At 45.2% G+C, this 23,046-nt stretch overlaps 1 protein-coding gene across 1 annotated transcript in view; it reads right to left on the bottom strand.

Moving 5' to 3' along the window:
• Positions 1–23,046, bottom strand: part of CACNA2D3 (calcium voltage-gated channel auxiliary subunit alpha2delta 3) — a 467,867-nt gene that overhangs the window by 123,474 nt on the left and 321,347 nt on the right. Inside the window, exons 17-19 of the mRNA XM_066613498.1 lie at positions 19,139–19,222; positions 1,572–1,643; positions 1,232–1,293 (exon numbers count right to left, since the gene is read on the bottom strand). Of these exons, the coding sequence (XP_066469595.1) occupies positions 1,232–1,293; positions 1,572–1,643; positions 19,139–19,222 (218 nt within the window). The remainder of the gene's footprint in view (positions 1–1,231; positions 1,294–1,571; positions 1,644–19,138; positions 19,223–23,046) is intronic.

The following is a 23,046-nucleotide window of genomic DNA, read 5'->3' as shown; positions in this document are numbered from 1 at the left end:
AAACTCTTTTACATTTTTCAGTTTAGCTGCCTGTGGTTGAACTAAGTCAGAGTTTTGCCCTAGTCCTCCTTGACTCTTGGCTACATGCTATTGGATAGGTGTGGGGATAACGCTCCCTAACCCTAAGTTTTTGAGGACACCAGGCTTTGTCATCATAGCGTGGGCAGAGTCTACTGATTTTGACCCTGGCACAGGGGCAGATCAGGGGAAAGAGGAAGGCATAGGCACCAGAGCTTCCCCCTTCCTCCCACAGCAATCTTCACAGGACCAAAGAAACAATATTGGTTGATCCTCTATTTATAAAATAATATAGAATTGATCAATTCGTCATTCAGTGTTCAGCACTAATTGGAAGACATGGGCCTTTTTCAAAGAAGAGAATTGAAGTAATGAGAACTGTATTAGTAAAGCTAGAGATTAATTTTAGGCAGTGCACTCAAAATCAGATTCCTTAGTTGGACCTGGTAAAGATTCTGGCTTTTGGATTTTTCTAATGAATAATCATGGTTATCTAGATTTGTGGGTGCCTCCCCTGAGTACAGTATGTGTTTACACTTCATTCATGGATAGTTAAACCAGTAGCAGTTGCAAGATTACTGATTCCTGTAGTCGCTTGTAATAAATAAGTACATAAAAATACTGAATTGGAATTAAAACATTGGCATTGCAGTTTCATTACAGCAGGGAGGGGGGAAACAGAAGGCAGCTCTGCATGTAGAGTGTCACATGGTTTTCAATATTTATAACTCTGATCACTCTTGTTCAAAGCTGACTTTAGCTGACTAGTTTCCAATGAGGTCTCAGTCTTGACAAAAACAGCCATACGGTAGCTCTCCCTAACTCACTGGGGCCATGGTGTGCATATAGAGCTTTGTATAAGGAGGGCTGCCCATTCTGTTCGATGGCAGGGAAAGTTCAGTCTGCAGACAGGAGACCTCAGGTATTGAGGTATTGCTCAGGTATTGCTGTTGCCAACTCTGATGAGGCTGGTGTGCTTTCTGAAAGACAAGCTTGAATCCCAGCCAGAGAGTTCCCTTTCACAGACATTTCATCCTGAATGAAACCTGAAAAGGCACACTAGAAAAGCCCTTTCCCTTGATCTTTTCAACATTGTCCAAGCGTATTTTATTGTCAGCCCCACCTGATGAGCTTTTAATGAGCTTGTAAGGCCCGTACAAGTGCAACTGCAATGAGACTGATGAAATGTTCCATTTATTATGGCCAGCCCTACCTGAAAGGAGTTCCCTTGATGTCTGTATAATAGTAGTCATTTGTCATCACCAACACCCGCTTCTATATCCAGAATATAAAGGATAAAAGAAAAACACAACAGGGCTTGTTAGAGAAAGCTTGCAGGGCTCAATACAAAAGCAAACTTATAATTTAAGCCAAGATTGATAGCAATGTACAGTCAATATACATACACACATGCAAGTGTTTATATCTGACTCACGATTAATAAACACCAGAAATCATCAGGACGTTTTCTATTCAAAACATACTCTTTAAACTTGAATTTTTAACATAGCTTTGTTTTACATTTAGCTAGAAAAGCATTTTCTACACCATACCCCCTTGTCCACTGTTTTCTTCACTTCCATGGAGAATTTTCCTGTTTTCTGATTCACCATTGCATTTCGGAGCTTAAATCAAAGACACAAGAAATTAAGAAAATGCATTTCATCAAGTAGGAGCTTACTTTACCTGACCTTCTAACTCTCAATGTTTCTCACTATGTTTGGGCAAAACAAAGTTCATTCACCCTGCTGGACAGAAGGCACCTCACCCGATCACCACTCCATGTTATTTAAATGCAGAAGATGACTTCCATCATTTTTAAAATGTATTATAAAACATAAACTCATGGGATAAATTAAAAATTCATATTTGGACCTAAAGGAAGCAACAGAGGTGATGAGACTTTACATAACCCATTACAGATGCTGTTCTCTTAGCAAGTATTTCTTAGCAATATTCAAGGGTCAGGTTCTATGAAGCCAGACTTCTGGCTCATGAGACCTTGTAATAAATATAAGGACGTTTTCCTACTTCCTTCCTACAAGAGGCCTTTGCTGTATCCAGCGCAAGATTAGGGCCAGAAGTGGCTCAGCTGGAGGCAAGATTCCCTTTTCCATCTTCCCTCTTCCCCTTACCACCGGATTAGCCACCATAGCCCAATGGGTCTCCTTAGACCTGCACCACCTCAGGAGGTGATGCATGTCTGAGGAGAAAGGAGATGCTTGAAACCGCTCCGTGCTGCTTGGGGAATGGGGTTGGGATCTGGCATAACTGCAGGATTCCAGCCCCGCCTCCTGCTCCCTGCCCACCCCCTAGAGTACCCTTTCCCCACCCCAGAACGCCTTTCTCCCACCTCCTCCCCGCCTTCCCCAGACCCCTGTGTCGGCCAAGCTCAGCTGACACAACCTTCCCTCCCCACGTCTGCGCAGAGGCTGGATGCAGCCTCTGTGGGCTGGTGGGTGTCCCTGCGCCAGCCCAGCTGATACACAAGGAGCAGCAAATGTGCATTACACCACATTAAAACACGAGGAGGAGTAAACATGCTTTACAGGCCTAACCAATAAGCTAGTTAAACTGTAATTAACCCCCTCCCACAAACTGAACTATAACAGTCATTGCCCTCCCAATCCAAAACTAGAAAGTGCAATACTATGCAGGACCAACGGACTACAACCAGTGGATTTTCCTGAAGGGGTACACAACTCATTTTCTTCCGACAAACATTTAGGGGCTGGAAATTTAGTAGCAGATGTTTCCACAGTGCCTTTAAGAGAGGATCTCCCTAAGCCAGTGCAGATGTCTGCAGAACCTTAGGAACTGCACACTCTCTTTCATGGGTCTCTCCCTTGCATGGATTTCACATATAGCCTTTCACCCTCAACTGATTTTACATATGTTCATTCCAAACTGTGGTTAACAGAATTCCTAAACTCCAATCCTATGAGAAAGCCCTGAGCATAGTTAACATTGGTTGTACATAAAGTGTCCCCTAACAAGTATTTTTATTCTTTATTATTTGATGAGTGAAGCATGACATGCATATATACACATGCAGTGACACTGTGTGCATGTCAAGAGAGTACATCCCAGGCCTGTAGCATGATTTAAAGCAGGACTGGTGGCAGGAGGCCTCAGATCTCACAGGCCAAGAGGAAGGCTGCACTCATAATTGTCAGCACAATCACCTCCCATCAGCTGGGAAAAGATTTGCCTGATATTTGAAAAACTGAATGGGTGACCACACTTTGCTTGCACAGCATATTTGACCCTGTGAACAAGGTCACCTCCTAGGAGCTTCCTGACTTGGCACAAATAAGGTGTCAACCCAAAAGAAGGATCCACAACCCTAACAGCCCTCCCCAACTCCACCATCAAATTCAATCAAGGAATGAAACAACTGGCCTCCTGAGCTAACTACCATACTCACAACACAAGAACAAAAGAAAGACCTGTCTAGTACTGGGAATAAGCCATCAAGCCATTAAAGAAGGTTCCTTTGAAGAAAAATCCCAGATAACCATATAGGAGGAAAAAGACAAAAAGCGGAGTCATTGGACTCTTTGGTCCTTCGTCCCTTGCTTGTCTATCTGGAGGCTGCTGCCTTCATTCGACCGGCTGGTGCTGCAATAAGCCACCCCCCATTCCAGCCGCAAGCCTGCGGACAAGTGAGGAACAAAAGACACAAGAGTCTAGCGACCCAGAATTTTATATCTTTTTCTCCCTGTGAGAAAGAGGCGTGCTGCAAGGCGGCACACAAGGGGGCAACAGATTGGAGGTGCCTGTTGCCTCAGCTCTGTCACCAACACTGCCTTCCTCCAACCTGCTGCCAATGCAAACCGCAACAATCTACTTCCTGCTCATTAGAGCAAGAAGCAGAGCATTAGTCCCTCCTTACTGGGCTCCTCATGCACTGCTATGAAACCCAGAAGTCCCACATTTCCAGGTTTCATGGTAGCACACAGGCAGCCTGAGCCACGACAGCATAAGGTGGCATTCTGGATTGTGCTGCCCCTGGTTAGGACAGTCACCTGTTACCCTGCACATGCCCAATCTTGTCTGATCTTGGAAGCTAAGCAGGCTCAGGCCTGGTTAGTATTTGGATGGGAGACCGCCTGGGAATACCAAGTGCTGTAGGCTTATACCAGGGGTGCTCAATAGGTGGATTGCGATCTACCAGTAGATCGCGAGGCAAAATGAGTAGATCGTGGAGCTCTGTCTCTCCAAACTGTTAATATGTCAGTTTCATCTAGTGACTAGACGAAACTGACATATTTAGCTAAACTGACACTGAAACTGACACTTTAGCTGCTCTTCAGGCATGTAGCAACAAAACTGATGAAAATGACTAGACTCCAGCAGGGGCTCCATACATTAAAGGGGGTGTCTGTCAGACGCTTCCTTCCCCCGGTAGATCGCCGGGCCTTGCTGGGTTTCAAAGTAGCTCTCGAGCCAAAAAAGTGTGAGCACCCCTGGCTTATAACATACTCTTTCAAGACTGAAGGTTGCCAACCACCGGTTACAACACCCTAAGTTTTAATGGTTAAAAACTTAAATTCATAACCACAGAATTCACCACAACCTTCTAGGACTTCCCCTGCTTATGGGGAAGGTTTGTTAGCTGAATCAGTTCAAAACCTATTTGGAGATGCAGAGCAGACACTCCCAGAGAGATTCTATTCTATAATTTTCTAAGCTCTGAGAGGCTTCAACTTCTTTCAGTCCTATGTATGTTACTGCTTCCCACAGCTGAGATGAGCACTCTCAGAGAAGAAGGGGGGGGAGGCTTCCTGGCAAAATGTGGAAAGTCCTCTGTCTTTGAATCTTTGTCTTTGATAAAAGTCCTCAGTAAGATCATCCTGTATATTTGTAGTTTAGTGCCTAAACTATCAATTAGGAAGTCCCCAGCTGGAGTCTTGCTTCAGCTGTGACTTCACTAGGTGGTCTGCTTCCTCTCAACCTCAATCATGATCTGCAAGATGGAAATAACTGGCCTATTTTACAGGGTTGTTTCAAGCATGATACAAAATAATGTACATGAAGCCACCTGAACACTCAAAAGCCTTATGCAAATGCTAAGGCTTTGTATTTGTTTAAACCAGTGCCATAAATCCAATAAGACAGAGGGAGATGGGAGCCAAATAATCAAAGGTAAATTGCAGCAATGAGGCTGTGTTCAGATTAAGCTAACTTCTGGCAAAATTCAGAAAAGATTATGTTACAGAAATGGTCTTTGTAGAAGGAAACAACCATTATATTAAATCTTATGGATTGCCAAGGCAAACAAATATGCGGTGCAGGTAAATGTATTTATCCAGCTATCTAAATCAAAATCTTTTGTTGTTCCTCAATCTGGAAGGAGATATCAAGGATATTTGTTAAAAAGCTGGCTCGAGGAGCATTTTATAGCGGACAATATAAAATATTATGTTCCGTTCAATATCTTCCATTTCCCACTGGCCACAAATACAAAAGTGCTGATTAATTACTGTGTTACTGCTATTACTCTAAAACAGTCTCAGACTTCAAAACAAATGGCATGTTGCAAATCTGAAGTTTCCTGCTTGGGCAGACTGTCCAAGGAATTTTTTGAAAACCTGAGAGAGTTTTGATAAATCTAGTGAAATTTCCCCAAGGGGGGGGGGGGAAACAACAACGACAGATGGAGGACAGATTCCTAACTGTAGCCTCCAGAGAGCATTAATAAAGGTTGTAGGCAAACTGTGCTGTTTCTCATTTACTTTTCAGCAGCTCTAGAGGTCCTACAGAATCTGGTGAAGAATCACTCCATATAGTGGACGAAGATGATAAGAACTAGGACCAGAATTGCCATTAAGTTCCACTGAATGAGAAAGGTTTGAGAGGAAAAGGGGAAGGAGCAGGGCTTTTTTTGTAATGGAACGCACCGGAACAGCGTTCCGGCACCCTTTTTTCCCCCTCCTCTCTGCCCCCACCTTTTTCCCCCTGCCTGCACCGCCCTGCCCCCTTTTTTCCCTCCTCCTTGCCCCCACCTTTTTTCCCCTGCCTTCACCACCCCGCTCCACTCTGCTGGCTAGGGAGGGATACAAACCTCCAACCTTGTGCTCCACAGCCCAGCACTCTCTCCATTGGGCTATAGGAAAGCCTATTGTTAAAGTGTTCAGAACTAATATACAAGGTCTTCAGCCCAGCTGGTGGCTATCAGTGCCTCAAGTATTAGTTCCAAACACTTTGAGCCTAAGAGCTCTGGTGGCTCAATGGATAAACTGCAGGTCTGTGGAGGGGTTCAAATCCCAGTGAGGAATAATTTATTTTTTTTTAAGGTGGGAAGGTGCTCCACGGCTGCAAAATATAAAGGTTGGTTGCTAGTTGCCAAAAGGGGGGCCAGTTGAGGCTGCAAAACTCCTCAAAGTTCAGTCCCATGCAGGCTCTTTTTTGAACTTTTTTTTTTTTTAAAGTCCCAGGTAGGACTTAACCCACAGCCTCCAGCAGGGGGCACACTCCAGGAGCTTAACTGTGGGTTAAGTCCTCACTGGAACTTAAAAAAAAATAAAGGTCAAAAAAGAGCCTGCATGGGACTGAACTTTGAAGAGTTTTGCAGCCTCAACTGGCCCCCCTTTTGGCAACTAGCAACCAACCTTTATATTTTGCAGCCATGGAGCACCTTCCCACCTAAAAAAAATTATTCCTCATAGGAATTTGAACCCCAAGCCTCTGGCTCCACAGACCTGCAGTTTATCCATTGAGCCACCAGAGCTCTTAGGCTCAAAGTGTTTGGAACTAACACTTGAGGCACTGATGGCCACCAGCTGGGCTCAAGACCTTATATATTTGTTCTGAACACTTTAACTACTGTATAGGCTTTCCTATAGCCCAATGGAGAGAGTTTCCTATAGCCCAATGGAGCACCTGCCCACCTAAAAAAAATGGGGTGTTTCACTCCAGCTGTGGCAGGAGTGCTTTTGCTATCAGGGAGCTCACACGGGATGGATGTGTGTGTGTGTGTGTGTGTGTGCGCGCGCGTGCGCGCACACGCGCACGCGTATAAAAAAATGGTTTAAAAATAAATAAATAAATAAATAAATAAAAAGTTGTGAGTTCCTGCACCTATTTTTTTTACAAAAAAAGCACTGGGGAGGAGGGATGGAAAATTGCTCTCCTGGCAAATTAGAGTCCCTGACTTCTCCAAGTGGGGAGGAGGAAGTTGAAGCTGCTGCTCTTCAGAGCTGCTGCCTGACCACAGAGCAGGTTAGAGGTAAGGTCTTCAGGTGCAGACCAAAGAAATGAATGGTTTTACCCTTCCCCCATTGGATCCAGTTTTATAAAATATGGATGTCTGTGAATCCTATACCTTTGTGGAAAAATAAGTATTTAAATTCATACAGTCTGCCCCTGGTATCCACAGATCCAACATCTGTGGATTTTACTTCCTGTGGATGTCATGAATACAGTGGGAAAGCCTCTCGCAGGTCTCAAAAAACCACTTGCCCAGGTATATTATTGGCAACCTTCAGTCTCGAAAGACTATGGTAACGCGCTCTGAAAGGTGGTTCTGGCACAGCATCTAGTGTGGCTGAAAAGGCCAATACGGGAGTGACAATCCCTTCCACACCGGGAGCAAGTGCAGTCTGTCCCTGGTCTGTCTCCCTGGCTATGGGCCTTCCTTCTTTGCCTCTTAGCCTCAGACCGTTGGCAAAGTGTCTCTTCAAACTGGGAAAGGCCATGCTGCACAGCCTGCCTCCAAGCGGGCCGCTCAGAGGCCAGGGTTTCCCACTTGGTGAGGTCCATCGCTAAGGCCTTCAGATCCCTCTTGCAGATGTCCTTGTATCGCAGCTGTGGTCTACCTGTAGGGCGCTTTCCTTGCACGAGTTCTCCATAGAGGAGATCCTTTGGGATCCGGCCATCATCCATTCTCACGACATGACCAAGCCAACGCAGGCGTCTCTGTTTCAGCAGTGAATACATGCTAGGGATTCCAGCACGTTCCAGGACTGTGTTGTTTGGAACTTTGTCCTGCCAGGTGATGCCGAGGATGCGTCGGAGGCAGCGCATGTGGAAAGCGCTCAGTTTCCTCTCCTGTTGTGAGCGAAGAGTCCATGACTCGCTGCAGTACAGAAGTGTACTCAGGACGCAAGCTCTGTAGACCTGGATCTTGGTATGTTCCGTCAGCTTCTTGTTGGACCAGACTCTCTTTGTGAGTCTGGAAAACGTGGTAGCTGCTTTACCGATGCGCTTGTTTAGCTCGGTATCGAGAGAAAGAGTGTCGGAGATCGTTGAGCCAAGGTACACAAAGTCATGGACAACCTCCAGTTCATGCTCAGAGATTGTAATGCAGGGAGGTGAGTCCACATCCTGAACCATGACCTGTGTTTTCTTCAGGCTGATTGTCAGTCCAAAATCTTGGCAGGCCTTGCTAAAACGATCCATGAGCTGCTGGAGATCTTTGGCAGAGTGGGTAGTGACAGCTGCATCGTCGGCAAAGAGGAAGTCACGCAGACATTTCAGCTGGACTTTGGATTTTGCTCTCAGTCTGGAGAGGTTGAAGAGCTTTCCGTCTGATCTGGTCCGGAGATAGATGCCTTCTGTTGCAGTTCCAAAGGCCTGCTTCAGCAGGACAGCGAAGAAAATCCCAAACAAGGTTGGTGCAAGAACACAGCCCTGCTTCACTCCGCTTCGGATGTCAAAAGGGTCTGATGTGGAGCCATCGAAGACAACAGTGCCCTTCATGTCCTTGTGGAAAGATCTGATGATGCTGAGGAGCCTGGGTGGACATCCAATCTTGGGGAGAATCTCGAAGAGGCCGTCTCTGCTGACCAGGTCGAAAGCCTTTGTGAGATCTATGAAGGCTATAAAGAGTGGCTGTCGTTGTTCCCTGCATTTCTCCTGCAGTTGTCTAAGGGAGAATACCATATCAGTGGTGGACCTGTTGGCTCGGAATCCACACTGCGATTCTGGATAGACGCTCTCTGCAAGTACCTGGAGCCTCTTTAGTACAACTCGGGCAAACAGCTTTCCTACAACGCTAAGGAGAGAGATGCCGCGGTAGTTGTTGCAGTCACCCCTGTCACCTTTGTTCTTGTACAGCGTGATGATGTTTGCATCCCTCATGTCTTGAGGTACTCCACCTTCTCTCCAGCAGAGACAGAGGATTTCATGCAGCTCAGTGACGATGATCTCTTTGCAGCATTTTAGGACTTCAGCAGGGATGCTGTCTTTTCCAGGTGCCTTGCCAAAGGCAAGGGAGTCCAGGGCCACGTGAAGTTCTTCTAGGGTTGGTTCACTGTCAAGCTCCTCCAGCACAGGCAGGCACTCAATGTTGTTCAGTGCTTCTTCGGTGACTACATTTTCTCTGGAATATAGCTCAGAGTAGTGCTGCACCCAGCGTTCCATCTGCTGCGCCCGATCCTGGATGACCTCGCCTGTGGCAGACTTCAGAGGGGCAATTTTCCTCTGTGTTGGACCTAGGGCCTGCTTGATACCATCATACATCCCCTTGATGTTGCCCGTGTCAGCTGCTATCTGTATCTCGGAACAGAGCTGGAGCCAGTAGTCGTTAGCACATCTCCTGGCAGTCTGTTGGACTTTGCTGCGAGCAGTTCGGAGGACCTGCAGGTTGCGCTCACTGGGACAGGCCTTGTACGCTGCTTGAGCTCTCCTCTTTTCCTCAATGACTGGTGTCAACTCCTCAGAGTGGGCTTCAAACCAGTCTGCCTCCTTGTTGGTCTTCTTGCCGAATATGGACAAGGCGGTGTTGTAAACGGTATTCTTGAAATGTTCCCATCTGTTGGATGCGTTTGCGTCGGCCGGGCCTGGAAGAGATTCCTCAAGTGCTTGTGCAAATTCCTCCACTTTTCTCTGATCCCGGGTCTTGCTGGTATCAATGCGAGGTCTTCCTTCCTTTTTCGTGTGATACAGTCGCTTTGTTTGCAGTTTCACTCTGCTGCACACCAGGGAGTGGTCAGTGTCGCAGGCAGCACCATGATAACTGCGTGTGATCTTGATGCTGGGAAGGCTGGAGCGTCTGGTGAGGATCAGGTCGAGCTGGTGCCAGTGCTTTGATCTTGGATGTCTCCAAGAGACTCTATGTTGGGGCTTTGTGTTGAAGAACGTGTTGCTGACACAGAGACCGTGATGACAGCAAAACTCTAGCAGGCGTTGGCCATTTTCGTTCATCCTCCCAGTGCCAAACTGACCTAAGCAAGTGGGCCATGAACTGTTATCAGCACCAACTCTAGCATTGAAATCGCCGAGGATGAACAATGGCTCTTTTACAGGGATTTTCTTGACAGTGGTGGCCAGGTCATCATAGAATTTGTCTTTGGCTTCTGCTGGAGACGACAGAGTCGGTGCATAAGCACTGATGAGAGTGACAGGTCCTGCTGATGACTGGAGCTGCAGGGACAAAATTCTTTCACTTCCCACAGTAGGTGGGATGATGGATTTCAGCAGGGTATTTCTGACCGCAAAGCCAACGCCATGTTCCCTGGTTTCGTTTGGTGGTTTTCCCTGCCAGAAAAATGAGAAATTTCTCTCCTTGACAGATCCGGAATCTGGCAGCCTAGTCTCTTGAAGGGCGACGATGTCCATCTGCAGTCTGCTCAGCTCCATGTCGATGACAGCTGTTTTGCGTGCGTCGTCTATTTCTTGCAGGTCATCAGAGAAGCCAGGTGTCATTGTCCTAACGTTCCAGGTGCCCAGCTTTAGGGCAGTAGTTTTCTGTTTTCTGTTGCATGGTGCAGAGTTGTCGATCCGCTTGTCGGTTTTCACCCTAAACCCCACGCACCCCATGAGGTTAACGGACCGTGGCGAGGCAACACCTTACTGGCTGGGGACTGCCCAGCTTAAGGCGGGCGGTAGCTGCCCAATGAGATGCAATGATCTCTCCCACCGTCGGAAGCAGCCCCTGGCGTCATGCTCTACGCCAATCGAGCAAAGACTTATAACCGGTAAACTGCTGCTTCCCGTGTTGTGCCGACGCCGTATGGCGAAGTTGGAGTGTCCTCTCCAGTGCGCGAAGCCTGGGTAAAGAAGGTATGGAGGATAGGCTGTTACCCATGCAGCAAATCCCCCCTCTCCACGTCGCTGGAATGGTCCAATGGAAAGGCAGAAGCCAATACGGTTGGTTCCAGCGGCGTCGCAGGAGTTGCCAGAACGTGACTGTGTTCAGCCATGAACTGCCTAAGGGACTCCGGCTCCTGATTTTGCCTCGAGGTTGACTCCTGAAGCCTTTTCCACAACTGGATGTAGCCACAAGGCAGTGGAGGTTTGAGGTCAGAGTTTCCTTCTCTTAGATGAGCTGCCTTCCTAGGCTGACGAGTCCCATCTACCCGGTGGCTGTTTAGTCGCCTCTTACGACAAGTACAGCCAAACTGAGGGCCTATTCTTATCCCCAGCCCCCAGGGTATGTTTGTGGGTATGTTTGTGGGGGTATGTTTGTGGGGGGTATGTTTGTGGGGGGATACCTTGCCCAGGTATCCCCCCACAAACATGCATGACACAAAAGGAGGGGTAAACAAGGAGCGCACGTGCAAAGTCACGGCTGGAAAAACAAGAAAGCAGAGGAACAATCTGCACCAGCTGGAAAAACAAGGAGGAAGATGAACACCACGTGGGCAGGGGCCAGGGAACAAAGTCACGGCTGGTAAAACGGAAGCAGATGAATAATCTGCACAGGCTAGAAAAACAAGGAGAAAGCAGATGGACACCACGTGAATGGGGAAAAAACAAGGAAAAACAAGGAGGAAGCAGAGATGATTTTTAAAAACCCTGTGAGGTAGGTGAGGCTGAGAGAAAGTAACTAGCCCAAGGTCACCTGAGCTTGCTTCCTGAGGGTGGATTTGAACCTGGATTCTCCAGGTCTGAGTCCACCTCCCAAACCACTACACCAGCCTGGCCCTAGGGCTGAAAGAAACACCACGTGGGTGGGAACCCCACCTGGGGAAAGCTCCTGGATGGCTACTCCACCCAGGGAGAGAAACTGGGGAGGAAGAGAAGGCGGAGGGGGCTGCCCAGCCCGGGATAAGCGATGAGGCGAGAAGGATGAAAGAAGAAGGCGAGAGGGGGAGGGGTGGCTGCCCAGCCAGGATAGAAAATGAACAGAAAGGCCCTGTGGGTGCCGCCCGGCACTGGTGGGGAATCTGCAGCAAAGCCCCACAGCAGCTTCCGGAGGAAAGCTGCAACCCACCCCTGTCACCAGATTTCCCTCCCCAGCCCCTCTGGCCTGGCAGGCTAGTCCCTCCTCACCTCAATGCTGTAGCTCCCGCCGCTTCTTCCACTGCTGCCGAGGAACAAAGAGGCTGGGAAAGCATGGGTGTCAGCCTTTCAACTACGCCCCAGCTTGCCCCCTCCCCCGACCAATAGCTGCTCACCACGTCATGCAGGCAGGGAACTGGACAAGTTTCCCTCCACCTGCGTTAACAGCTGGAGGGCTTTTCTGATTTGATGAGCAAGCAGGAAGTGGCTGGATTCACATCTTTACGAATCCACTTAGGGTCCTGTAATGGACACCCAGCAGATGACAAGGGTAGACTGTACTCTGAAACATATTATTCCACCAGCTGTCGGTAAGAAATATGTGAAAATATTCCTGGAAAAAGGATAAATATTTAAATATGTATTTGGGAGTGATGGGAAAAAAGATGCGATAATTTGTAGAGGGAAGGGGTGCAGTGGAAATAAAAGGAAATCAAATGATGAGATTTTGATAGAATGGAAACAGAGATCCATTCATCCCAACTGCCTTAAGAGGAATATCTGATAAACTTCAGGGAAAGCAACAACAAAATCTATACATAGCCCCACATCAATGATTCCTTATACAGAGGCTAACACAACCAGCTTGTGAGTGCTATGCTATTATAAGAGTATCAGAGCCCAGTCCTGTGGTCGGCGACATGGCTCCATGCTGCCAGCCATAGTCGCAAATGTGCCATAAGGTTTCAAATTATACACTGGTGCTGGGCTAGCGCAGGGCGGTGGCCCAAGTTCCACGGCTCGGTGGTCTCCCAGATTGTGGAACGGGAGGCGGGGGCGTGGACAGGGGTGTGGGAGAGGCATTCCGGGGAGGGTGGAGGCCAGCGGGGGCGGGCCGGAGGCATGCCAGGGGGCAGGCGGGAGGAGGATCCATGGAACTGAGTTCTGCAGGATCTGGGGCGCTCGTGCAGGGCTGCGTGCCGTACACGAGCGCCTTTACTCAGTAAAGTGAGTAACCCCATTGCAGGGCTGCTTACCTTACTCGGGGGAAGGGGACGAATGTCCCTTTCTCCCGAGGAGCCTCCCGTGGTGGAGAAGGCGCAGGATTCAGCAGCAACCCTTTTCGGTGCCGCTGAGCCTGGGCGCTCCGGGCAGCTCAGGATTGGGCTGTTATATATTAAGAGTAATTATAACTGTTATTATAAGAGTAGCAGGTTTTTAGAGGAGCTTTGCATCAAAATTGATAGTGCATAATATAATTTATGCATAATATAATTTGAAACCAGCATTGACCAAAGGACATTTCTCTTGGGAGACATTTCTGCATTCCAGACTGTTTTAAAGCATGCTTGGTCTCCTAGCAATGCCTCCATGTATTTTTCTCCAATATGGTCTATCTCAGATGACAGACTGAACAATATGAACAGATTTTCTCTTGATAACTTGCAATCATTGTTCCCTTGAAGCCTTCTGCTGGCTTTGCGGGGAGGGGGAGGAACTGCCAAAGCTTGTCAGTTTTATTTTTTCTGTTTTTATTTTTTTGTGGAGAATTTGAACATGGCTGGCCAACTGAAAACTGCAGTGTTTGCAGCTCTTTAAATTTAATTCTGGGCTGTCTAGATTTGAGTTAACAATCTTACTCTTCAGTCAACGAGTGTAAAAGAATAATTTTTTGCTGGAGGCATGTATAAAATAAAACATATATTTTATGTAGGGTTTTTTCCTCCCTTTAAAAAAAACACAATGCGTAATAGGCAATTCTGGAAATATTTTCCCTTTTTAACTTTTGTGGTTTTAGACTTGGAGAGCTGGTCTTAATTACCAATCTACTTTCTAATGTTTAAAGAACTGTTCCATTTATCTTTAACATGTTTTTCATTTTTCTCCATTTCAGGGCCTGCAGTTCTAGGGCCCACTCCCCACACAACCCTCAGGCAAGTCACAGATTTACAAAAAGGGCCTCCGAAACCCTCATAGCTTTTAAGATCAAATATGCATGTGGGAATTAGATTCTTTCTTTTTTTTTTTTACCCTGCAAATATAATTTTTTTTTTTACCTTGGCCTTGTAGCCCAGTTTTTCATCTATTCTGTAGATTTTTTGTTTTGCTACCTCTATATGGTTCAAATTGATCTGCATGTACATCTTCTTCCGAAGTCTGCCTATTTAGTAGGCATACTTTGAAACAAACAAAAAATGCTTTGGCAAATGGAAACCTCTTTCTTCATTTTCACCACTAAAGAACTTTTCAACAGCATTATATACTTTTAATTCCAGTAACCAAATTGAAATAGTATGCTTTCTGTCCTTATTAACAGAACAATGTCATTGTGAAATTGAAAGACAGAAGCTAGTAGACTGACAGGCAAATGCATCACAATGCAAGTTGGTTTGCTTGACTTCAAATATATGGTCCTTGGGCTGTTCTCAGTACATCAGCCATATAGCAGAGCCCATCAGCACCTGTAAAACTATGTAGAAGTCTGAAGACAACCCAAGGTGTGCTGGCATAGCTGCTTGTATGATAAGATGCATTATAATAGCAAAGTGCTTCACCAAGAGATTGCAACAGACATACAACAAACAAAGCAGTCAAACCTGCCTGCAATTGCCCTAAACAAGATGCTGCTTTAGAATTAGCAAGCCATTTTGTGCCATGGTAGCGTTAAACACATCTATGGCCTAATTTCCATTGAGGTTTAGATCTGAACTTGCACTGTACCAATTCAGAGACCAGATGGACATTGGTTTTCACCATATCTCCCCCAAGTTCCGGCAGACAAAAAATGTAGCATATCAGCATAGACCAGTGGTCTCCAAAGTGGAGACCGCTATGTGCCGCTAAACTGGTTCCTGGCATGGATGGCACGTACTGTTCTGCCCGGGGGCCTCTCTTCAGCATCAAAGATCACCCCTGACCTTTGTACCAGCCAGCCACACCTGCTTGGAAATCCAGACACAAAGCCAGCTGGGGTGAAAGACCCTGGAAGAGCAAAGCACGTGCAAAGGTTGGGGGTGCTCTGGAGCACAAATGAAAGGCTTCCCTGTGGAACAGTAAGCGCTGTTCACACAGGGGCGTGATTCAATAGGCACCAGATCCGGCCTGCGGGCCAGAGTCTGGAAAGTCCTGGCATAGAGTAAAATCCTTCTTCATGACATTACGAAGAGGGATTTTTTTTTAAAATGGAAAAAAATTCAGGTATGTGAGCTCCTGCAATCTGAAGTGGTATGGCTAAGGCACCAGTTTACCACCTTGGTGAGCACTAGGCCTAGGAAATGTTTTCCTTTTAATAGGCTTCAACAAACTCAGTCACATTCTTGCCTCTCATTGCTCCTGGATGGGAGATGCTAAAACCAGGACTAACTTTTTTTGATAAAAAGGAGTCTGTGTTCTTCTGTAAAAGCTTGAGCAAGGCGATTTCACCACCCTCTTCTTAGTCATGGAAAGTGCCACAATCTAATTTTCAGTAACCACCCTTGACAATTCAGTAGTTCCATTCAACAATTCACCCTACTTCTCGAAAGAGTCCTCCAACCCTCAGGAGAGGATTTGGGGTGGGGGGAGAACATGAGACTGCTGTGAGAATATGCGGAAGCGCACACTCACTTCTGGATATAATCCAATAGAAGTAACACTTCTAATAGTAATAGCAGGGGTGTCCAAACATTTTAGCAGGAGGGCCACATCAACTCTCTGAAACTGTGTCAGGGGCTGGGAAAGAATTTAAAATTTGAATAAATTTACATAAATGAATATATTAGATATGGAACTTATATGAATGAATGAAGGTCTTGGAATAGCTCAAGGCCCATAAAAGGCCTTGCACAAAGCAAGGCCAGCCTTTCCTTAGCTGCTACTGCTGCATCACAGACGTGAAACAGCAAGTAGGGGAGGGAGCCCTCGTCCCACAGTTCAGATGAGAGGTCGAACATTGTCCTCATGCTGAGAGCAGTTGCGTAGGTCCAGCAGGGGCTCCAGCAAGTCTCCGGGGGGGGGGGCAGAGGCTCACTGGAGACTGGGGGCTCCCCAAGGGCCTGATTGGGAGCTTCTGAGGGCCGCAAGTGGCTCCCAGGCCAGGGTTTGGACACCCCTGGTAATAGTATTGTATATTTTAAAAAAACTAGGAAACCCTCAAGAAACAAAGTCCACGTTGAAAATGCAGGAAATAAAGCAAAATCTAGTAGAAGGTGTTTATGAACAGAAACCACAAGAGTTCAAGCAAAGAAGACAGTATAGCCTCTGAAAAGATGAAAAAAAATTATCAACAGAAAATGCTACTGAACTCATGAACTGTTTCATTATTCACAAACTGAGTGGGGTAGGTTGACAGAAGCAGACATATATTTTGCAAGGGAGAAGGCAAATCTAAACTTGAGTCAGAAAAGGGGATCAAGAAGTGACTACATCCAAATGCTGACAATGCTCTAGAGACAGACATACGTGATGAATCCCAGATTTCAGAAAAACGTGACACAGTAAATATGGGAACCTTCCACTGATACATTCAAAACCTCTCCAAAATGAGTGGAGTTTGGAAGGAGGTTGGAGCTGCTAATGTACTGCTGATATTTGAGAAGGGTGCTAGGAAAGATCTATGAAAATGCAGACATGCAGGCATGACTTTAGTCAGTACAAAAGTTATGGGTAAAGCTAAATAACAGGAACAGAAAGGAGAACACCTGGAAAGTTATGATTTAATTAAGGACAGTCAGCATGGATTCGCACAAAAGAAATCATGCCTAACAAATCAGATTTATGGAGGAAGTAACAGAAAGACCAGGCAAAGGTTAAGCCATGGACATAAGGAAAACTTTTGATACAGTAAGACTGAAAAAAAAACCCCTGACATATAAATAAAGAATGACAAGGAAAGGAGCTGCAAAGTGACTGGAGGATAGAAATATGTATGTTATGAACATCTTGGGACAGAAATAACTAACGTACAAAAATTAGCACAAACCTAATCTAGTGTCAGATAGACAGCACTCACATGACCTTTCAGTTTTTGATTCGGTGGTCTGGACAGAGACCAAAAATGTGAGGGTTTAGCTAGTTTCATGCATTCTTAGCTTTGGAGAAAGCAACCATGCAAGCTTCTTCAGAATTTCTTTAGCCCAGCAAACTTGGGTACTTTTATTTGAATTGCTTTGATATTTGAATGCAACTTACCTGGCTGGAGTTAGAGCTGTCAGCAACATTTTGGTGCTCTACCTAATTAGTTTAAACTGACTCCTGCATAGAAATGCTGGGCCAAGCAGCCTGCCTCAATCATCATGTCAAACCCTATGTCTAGTAAAGCCATGAAAGAATGTCTCTCACTCTGTTCAATCACCAGCTATCATCTGATTGTTTAGCACATTTGAATATCACAATTTCTTCAATTGGTTTATAGATTGAAAAAACTGTATGTATATCTTGCCTTTCCCTCTGTAAAGACCCACAAAGCAGTTTCAGAGGACTTGTCCATTTCATTAGTATTATTAAGAGTATTTATATACAATCACGCACCACTTAATGACGGGGATCGGGACCACAATCGCTGTCATCAAGCGGTGCTTGACGCAATCTGAACCCTCGGCAGAGAAGGGGATGGTCCACTTCCCTCACCTCCGGAGGATTGTCTGAGCCTCTCAGAGGTAGCGCATGTCTGAGCGCTGCCTCCGCGAGGCTCAGACTGAGGGAAATCGTGTCTCTCTTGCGACTTCTGGTTTCACTGAGGAATCACATGAGATGCGAGTTCCCTCATACCAGGTGCGGTAGGCTTATACCATGATCTTGGAAGCTAAGCAGGGTCAGGCTTGGTTAGTACTTGGATGGGAGACCGCCTGGAAATACCAGGTGCTGTAAGCTTATACCATAGTCTTTCGAGACTGAAGGTTGCCAACCATTTCCCTCAGTCTGAGCCTTGCAGAGGCAGCACAGAGACGTGTGCTGCCTCTGGGAGGCTCAGACAACCCTCCGGAAACTAGGGGAGCTGAGCTGAGCTCCCCTCACATTTGGAGGGTGGAGGTGTGTGTCCCCAACAACCACGTCACCATACGTGGTCATCGCATATGTGATCCCGGTGTTAGCCGGTACGTTGCTAAGGGGCACACACCCGTCCTGCCTTTCAAGAAAAGTAGTTCACAAAGAGGTTTACATAGCAAAATCAATCAATCAAAAATATCATTTTAATTGGTTTTATTTAAAAATTTTATTATATAGTTCTTCAATTTTATTGTTGTACATTGCTTTGAGCATCAAAGAAATTGTATAGAAATCTTTCAAATAAACAAATGGTTCCCTGTTCCTAAAAGACCCACAGTAACTCTGTGAGATATGTCACCAATACCAGGGCAAGTCCAATGCTGTGTCTCCAACACCACTCCTCTATGTAGCCTTTGACACCAAGCCTTTAGACTCTTGTTCTTACTTGTTGGACTTATTTGTTCTTTCCTACAGCAGTTAGGATACCATATCCATTACGTAGTTCTGCTATGACTTCCTGCAGTAGTGGGATCTCTTTTTTTTGTTTTAAATCCCCCCATCCTAAACAGCAGGATTAAATTAATTAGCAGAATTGGAATTGAATCTGATAATACAGCAGAAATGTTGTCCCTTATTACATGCTGCCCTACGCATCTAACATGGTCTAATGGTGCAGTCTACCCTTGATGAATACCTCTACAGTAACCAGTACAGTGCTGGATTATCAAATGGCACAAATGACAAGGTAAATGCAATGTAAATATTCTCTATTTGTGTGTATACGTGGAGAGAGGGTAGAGAGTAAATGTACATTTATGTGAAAAATCATCAGCACAAAACATTTTGGATGCCGTTAAAAACTGGGAGGTTATCTTTCTCTTTCTGACTTCAGTTAGGAGCAATCACAAATTTGATATCTAGTTGACCAGGTGTAGTTACGAATACAACTGACTTTCTTGACAAGTTCGCAAAACAAATAACTTACCACATCGTCCCTGTCTTCCCATTCAACCTCAGAAAGGTCAACACTGCTATAGTTGGGTTTTCTTCGCTTTTTCCCTTCTTCATACTGAGCAGAAGGAAAACATTTTGAACACATTGGGGACATTTCATTTAAAAAGTCAGCAATTTTATACAGTTCCTCCTATCATCGCTAGACAAGAATTTAAATGCACTGAGTAGCTTTCCAGCATTTTCTTGTTTCACTTAGTACTAACTGAAAACAATTTTATATGAATATTTTCTAAAACAGTGTTTCCCAAACTGTGGGTTGGGACTCACCAGTGGCTTGTGAGTCAATTTTTGGCGGGTCATGAAAAGTTTCTGAAATATTTTTTAAAAACACCACTTTGTAAGCAGCCTTGCCCAGTTTGCAGATGAAAATTGCAGCAGTGGGCAATCCGGATGGAGAGACCGCTCTTTGTGGCCAGAATGCTTACCAGCGGTATGAGGTAATCTTCATACCCCAAATTAAAAGGTCACATTTTTAAAAATTTTCTCACAAATTGGTATACTGTAGATCACATACGAACCCAGTTTCAGCCTTTTGTCTGATCTGGAAGTCCTTAACTGCACGTCTTGCTCTCTAGTTCAGCCTTCTGGGTACCTTGGAATGACTGTAAAGGTTTGGGGGAACAGTTCTTGCTCCATTTCTAGGGAGAGGCTAGCAAATGTCTACACACCCACACTCTATATTTAAGGTCTCTAGCAGCCTTGGGAACCTGATGATTATGAATCAATAATTTATTAATTATTATTAATGCATTAAAATATTATTTATTTCTAGATCACTTTTTTTGGTCTAGTAAAGCTATGTAGGCCACAAGGGATTGTGATTTTTAAAAAATGGGTCCTGGTGCTAAAAAGGTTTGGGAAGCACTGTCACGTAAGTAGATTGTCCCTTTTCTGCAGACACTACCCATAAGAAATGTCAGTGGAGCCTTGGAAATACAGGGACAAATTAATGTGAACACCTAATGAAAAAAATAATTGTGCATCACATTTTATCCATAAACTCAAAGCTTCATTATACTAGATGTTAAAACACCATATGGAAACTATATAAGAGACTTTGGTCTCAGAGTTTATGGAAGACACCCTGAAGCAGCTCTCGCAGTTATGCAGGAAGTGATATTTCCTACAATGTTAGCAACAAAGGGTTCACATATTTCTTTTTAAACAAGATAAGACCAAAGTTTGGTGTCAATACCTGCTGATATCACACTTTTCACTCTTCTCTTAAGGAAAAAGAAATTGAAGAAATACACCAATAAAGAAGCGTTATTTTTTTAACCACCACCATTGTTACATTGCAAATCTCATTTTTTAAAATAAACATCTCCTAGTGACAAATTATTTCAACACTGGCAGTTTTGTAATGTAGGAAAATTCTGTCCCCTGCTGTACACACCACCTAAGAGACCCCACTGATAGAAAAGCTAGCTCTCCAAACTATAGATTAAATCTGAATGTCTGTGCTGGATTTCATTAGCACTCTGACTAGATAAATCAATGCATGGAGTTAGGAGCATATTTTTTGTTAGGAGTATATTTGAAATGCAGACATTTATTTGCTCAGTATTAGGCAGTGTTGGGAACTTGAGTCAGTGACTCCAACTCAAGTCTCAGAATTGCATGTTTTTCGGTGACTCAGAGACTCATGAGTCACAAGTGTGGAAGACTCTGAAAAAGACTTGAGTCAGGGGGGCCCCTGACTCAGTACTTGTCCCCATGCTTGCTGACTCGAGTCTGCCTGTGTCTGGGGGTGCCTGATTACTGTTTCCACAACATGGAAAATCTTGAGGGGCAAGCATTCTGATCGGTGAGCAGCAAGGAGTTCCAGCCAGGAGGCAGGAACGGGTTAATGTGAGCAGGAGGGGATAGGCAGGACTGGGCTGTCTTTTCCTGTCTCTGATAAGAAGGAAGGAACAGATGGTCATTAGACAAAGGATGGACATTCTCATATTCCCATTGGCTGAGGAAGGGCAGGAGGAGTAGCCAACATGGCTGGTGAGGGGGGAGAGAGCCTCACTGAATGACCAACTAGAGTGGGACTACTTCTGAGTAGGGTTGCCAAGGATTGGGTTGTCCTAGTAAGCCTCCCAGCAGCTGCTTGTGACCCTCCTCAGTCTTGCCACTTCTCTCTCGGCTCTCTCACACTCCCTCCTACCCCTGCCACCCTGTTTACAGACGGGCAGGGACATCAGGGTAATGTTCAAAGAGAGCTCCAACACACACACAGAGTCTGGCAGCCCACTTTTTCCATGGCGGGCTTTTTAAAGGGGGGGGAGAACTCGACTTCAGTCCATTAAAGTCACTAAAGGGTGACTTTGAGACTTGGAAAGTACCCCCATTATGACTCTTTTTTGAGTTGAGTCGTGGGGGTTGGTGGCAACTTAACTAAAGTCAAGCAACACTGGGTTTTCCCATCCCTGGTATTATGTACCTAAAAGTTTTATTACATGCTGCTTATTGCCAATATAGGGACTCTCGGGTCACAAAACTCCTGCCACAGTACTTTATCTTAAAAACGAACTGAGGCCAAAATCCTAACCAACTTTCAAGCACTGACACAGCTGTGCCAATGGGGCGTGTGCTGCATCCTGCAGTTGGGTGGCACTCAAGGAGGCCTCCTCAAGACAGGGGTACCCTTGTTCCCTTACCTTGGAGCTGCATTGCCCTTACCTTAGTGCTGGAAAGTTCGTTAGGATTGCGCCCTAAATTTGTTTATTAAGAAGACATGAACTAATGAACAGTGGGAAAAGCTGTTACAGGAAATCATCCAAAATTAAAAAAAAAATCAAAACAACTTTGGACTATTGTGCCTGCTTCTTGTCAAAGGAGGGTTCAGATCTGTCCTGTACCTTACCCAAGGAATAGTTTAACATTTCCGTTGTATGAGAAGAAAATTCCTGACATCTCTCTAATAAAGGTGCTGGAGTGGCCGCCTGTATCCCAGGAAGAAATCAAAGAGTTGATCTGTCAGTTAAGAACAGGTAAAGCCCCTGGTCCAGATGCAATCCCACCAGATATTCTAAATAGATCCAGATTGGTGCGCCCCTCCCCTTGCTGTCCTGCTTAATATGGTAGGTCGGAGCAGCGTAATGCTGGACGCCTGGCCTAATGCCATTGTGGTCCTGAGTCATAAAAAGGGAGGCTCTGGTATACCGTCTAATTACTAACCTATCAGCTTACTTTCTACTATTGGTATATTCTATGCTAAACACCTCTTAGCTAAGCTCATCCTCTGGATGACAAACCAGAAGATTCAGGGACCAGAACATGTGGTAAGGCAAATCTACTTTGGACTACTGTATTACACTGTCATATCTTATTGAGAAATACTCCAAGGGGACCAAACTTAAATTATTCATGGTTTTTTTTTAGACTTAAAAGGGGCTTTTGACTCAGTGGACAGGGATTTACTCTTGCACAAGCTGGCTCAGCCATAAATTTAAGCTGTAATCTTCTAAGGCTGCAATCCTAACCACACTTTCCTGAGAGTAAGCCCCATTGAACAAAATAGGACTTACTTCTGAGTGGACCTGGTTAGGATTGCACCCTAAACTAGTGGTTCTCAAACTTTTTAGTGCTGGGACCCACTTTTTAGAATGATAAATCAGTTGGAACCCGCTGGAAGTGATGTCATTAACCTGGAAGTGATGTCATGACAGGAAGTGACATCATCAAGTATGAAAATTCTTAACATCCCATATGACAAAATAAAATTTAAGTAAGTAAATTATAAGTTTATAATAAGTATAAGTTTGAAAAATATATTGAAAATAAAGAAGAACCCTACCAAACAGTTGCTGATCTGTTTAAAAATAAATAAATCTCCAAACAGTCAAAACACTGCAATCCCATCCTCCTGCAATCCCCGGGAGTAAGCCT

This window comes from Tiliqua scincoides, chromosome 2 (assembly GCF_035046505.1).
Source record: "Tiliqua scincoides isolate rTilSci1 chromosome 2, rTilSci1.hap2, whole genome shotgun sequence".
Taxonomy (NCBI): Eukaryota; Metazoa; Chordata; class Lepidosauria; order Squamata; family Scincidae; genus Tiliqua; species Tiliqua scincoides.
The sequence above is the reverse complement of the archived record's forward strand: the minus strand, read 5'-3'. Positions and strand labels throughout refer to the sequence as shown.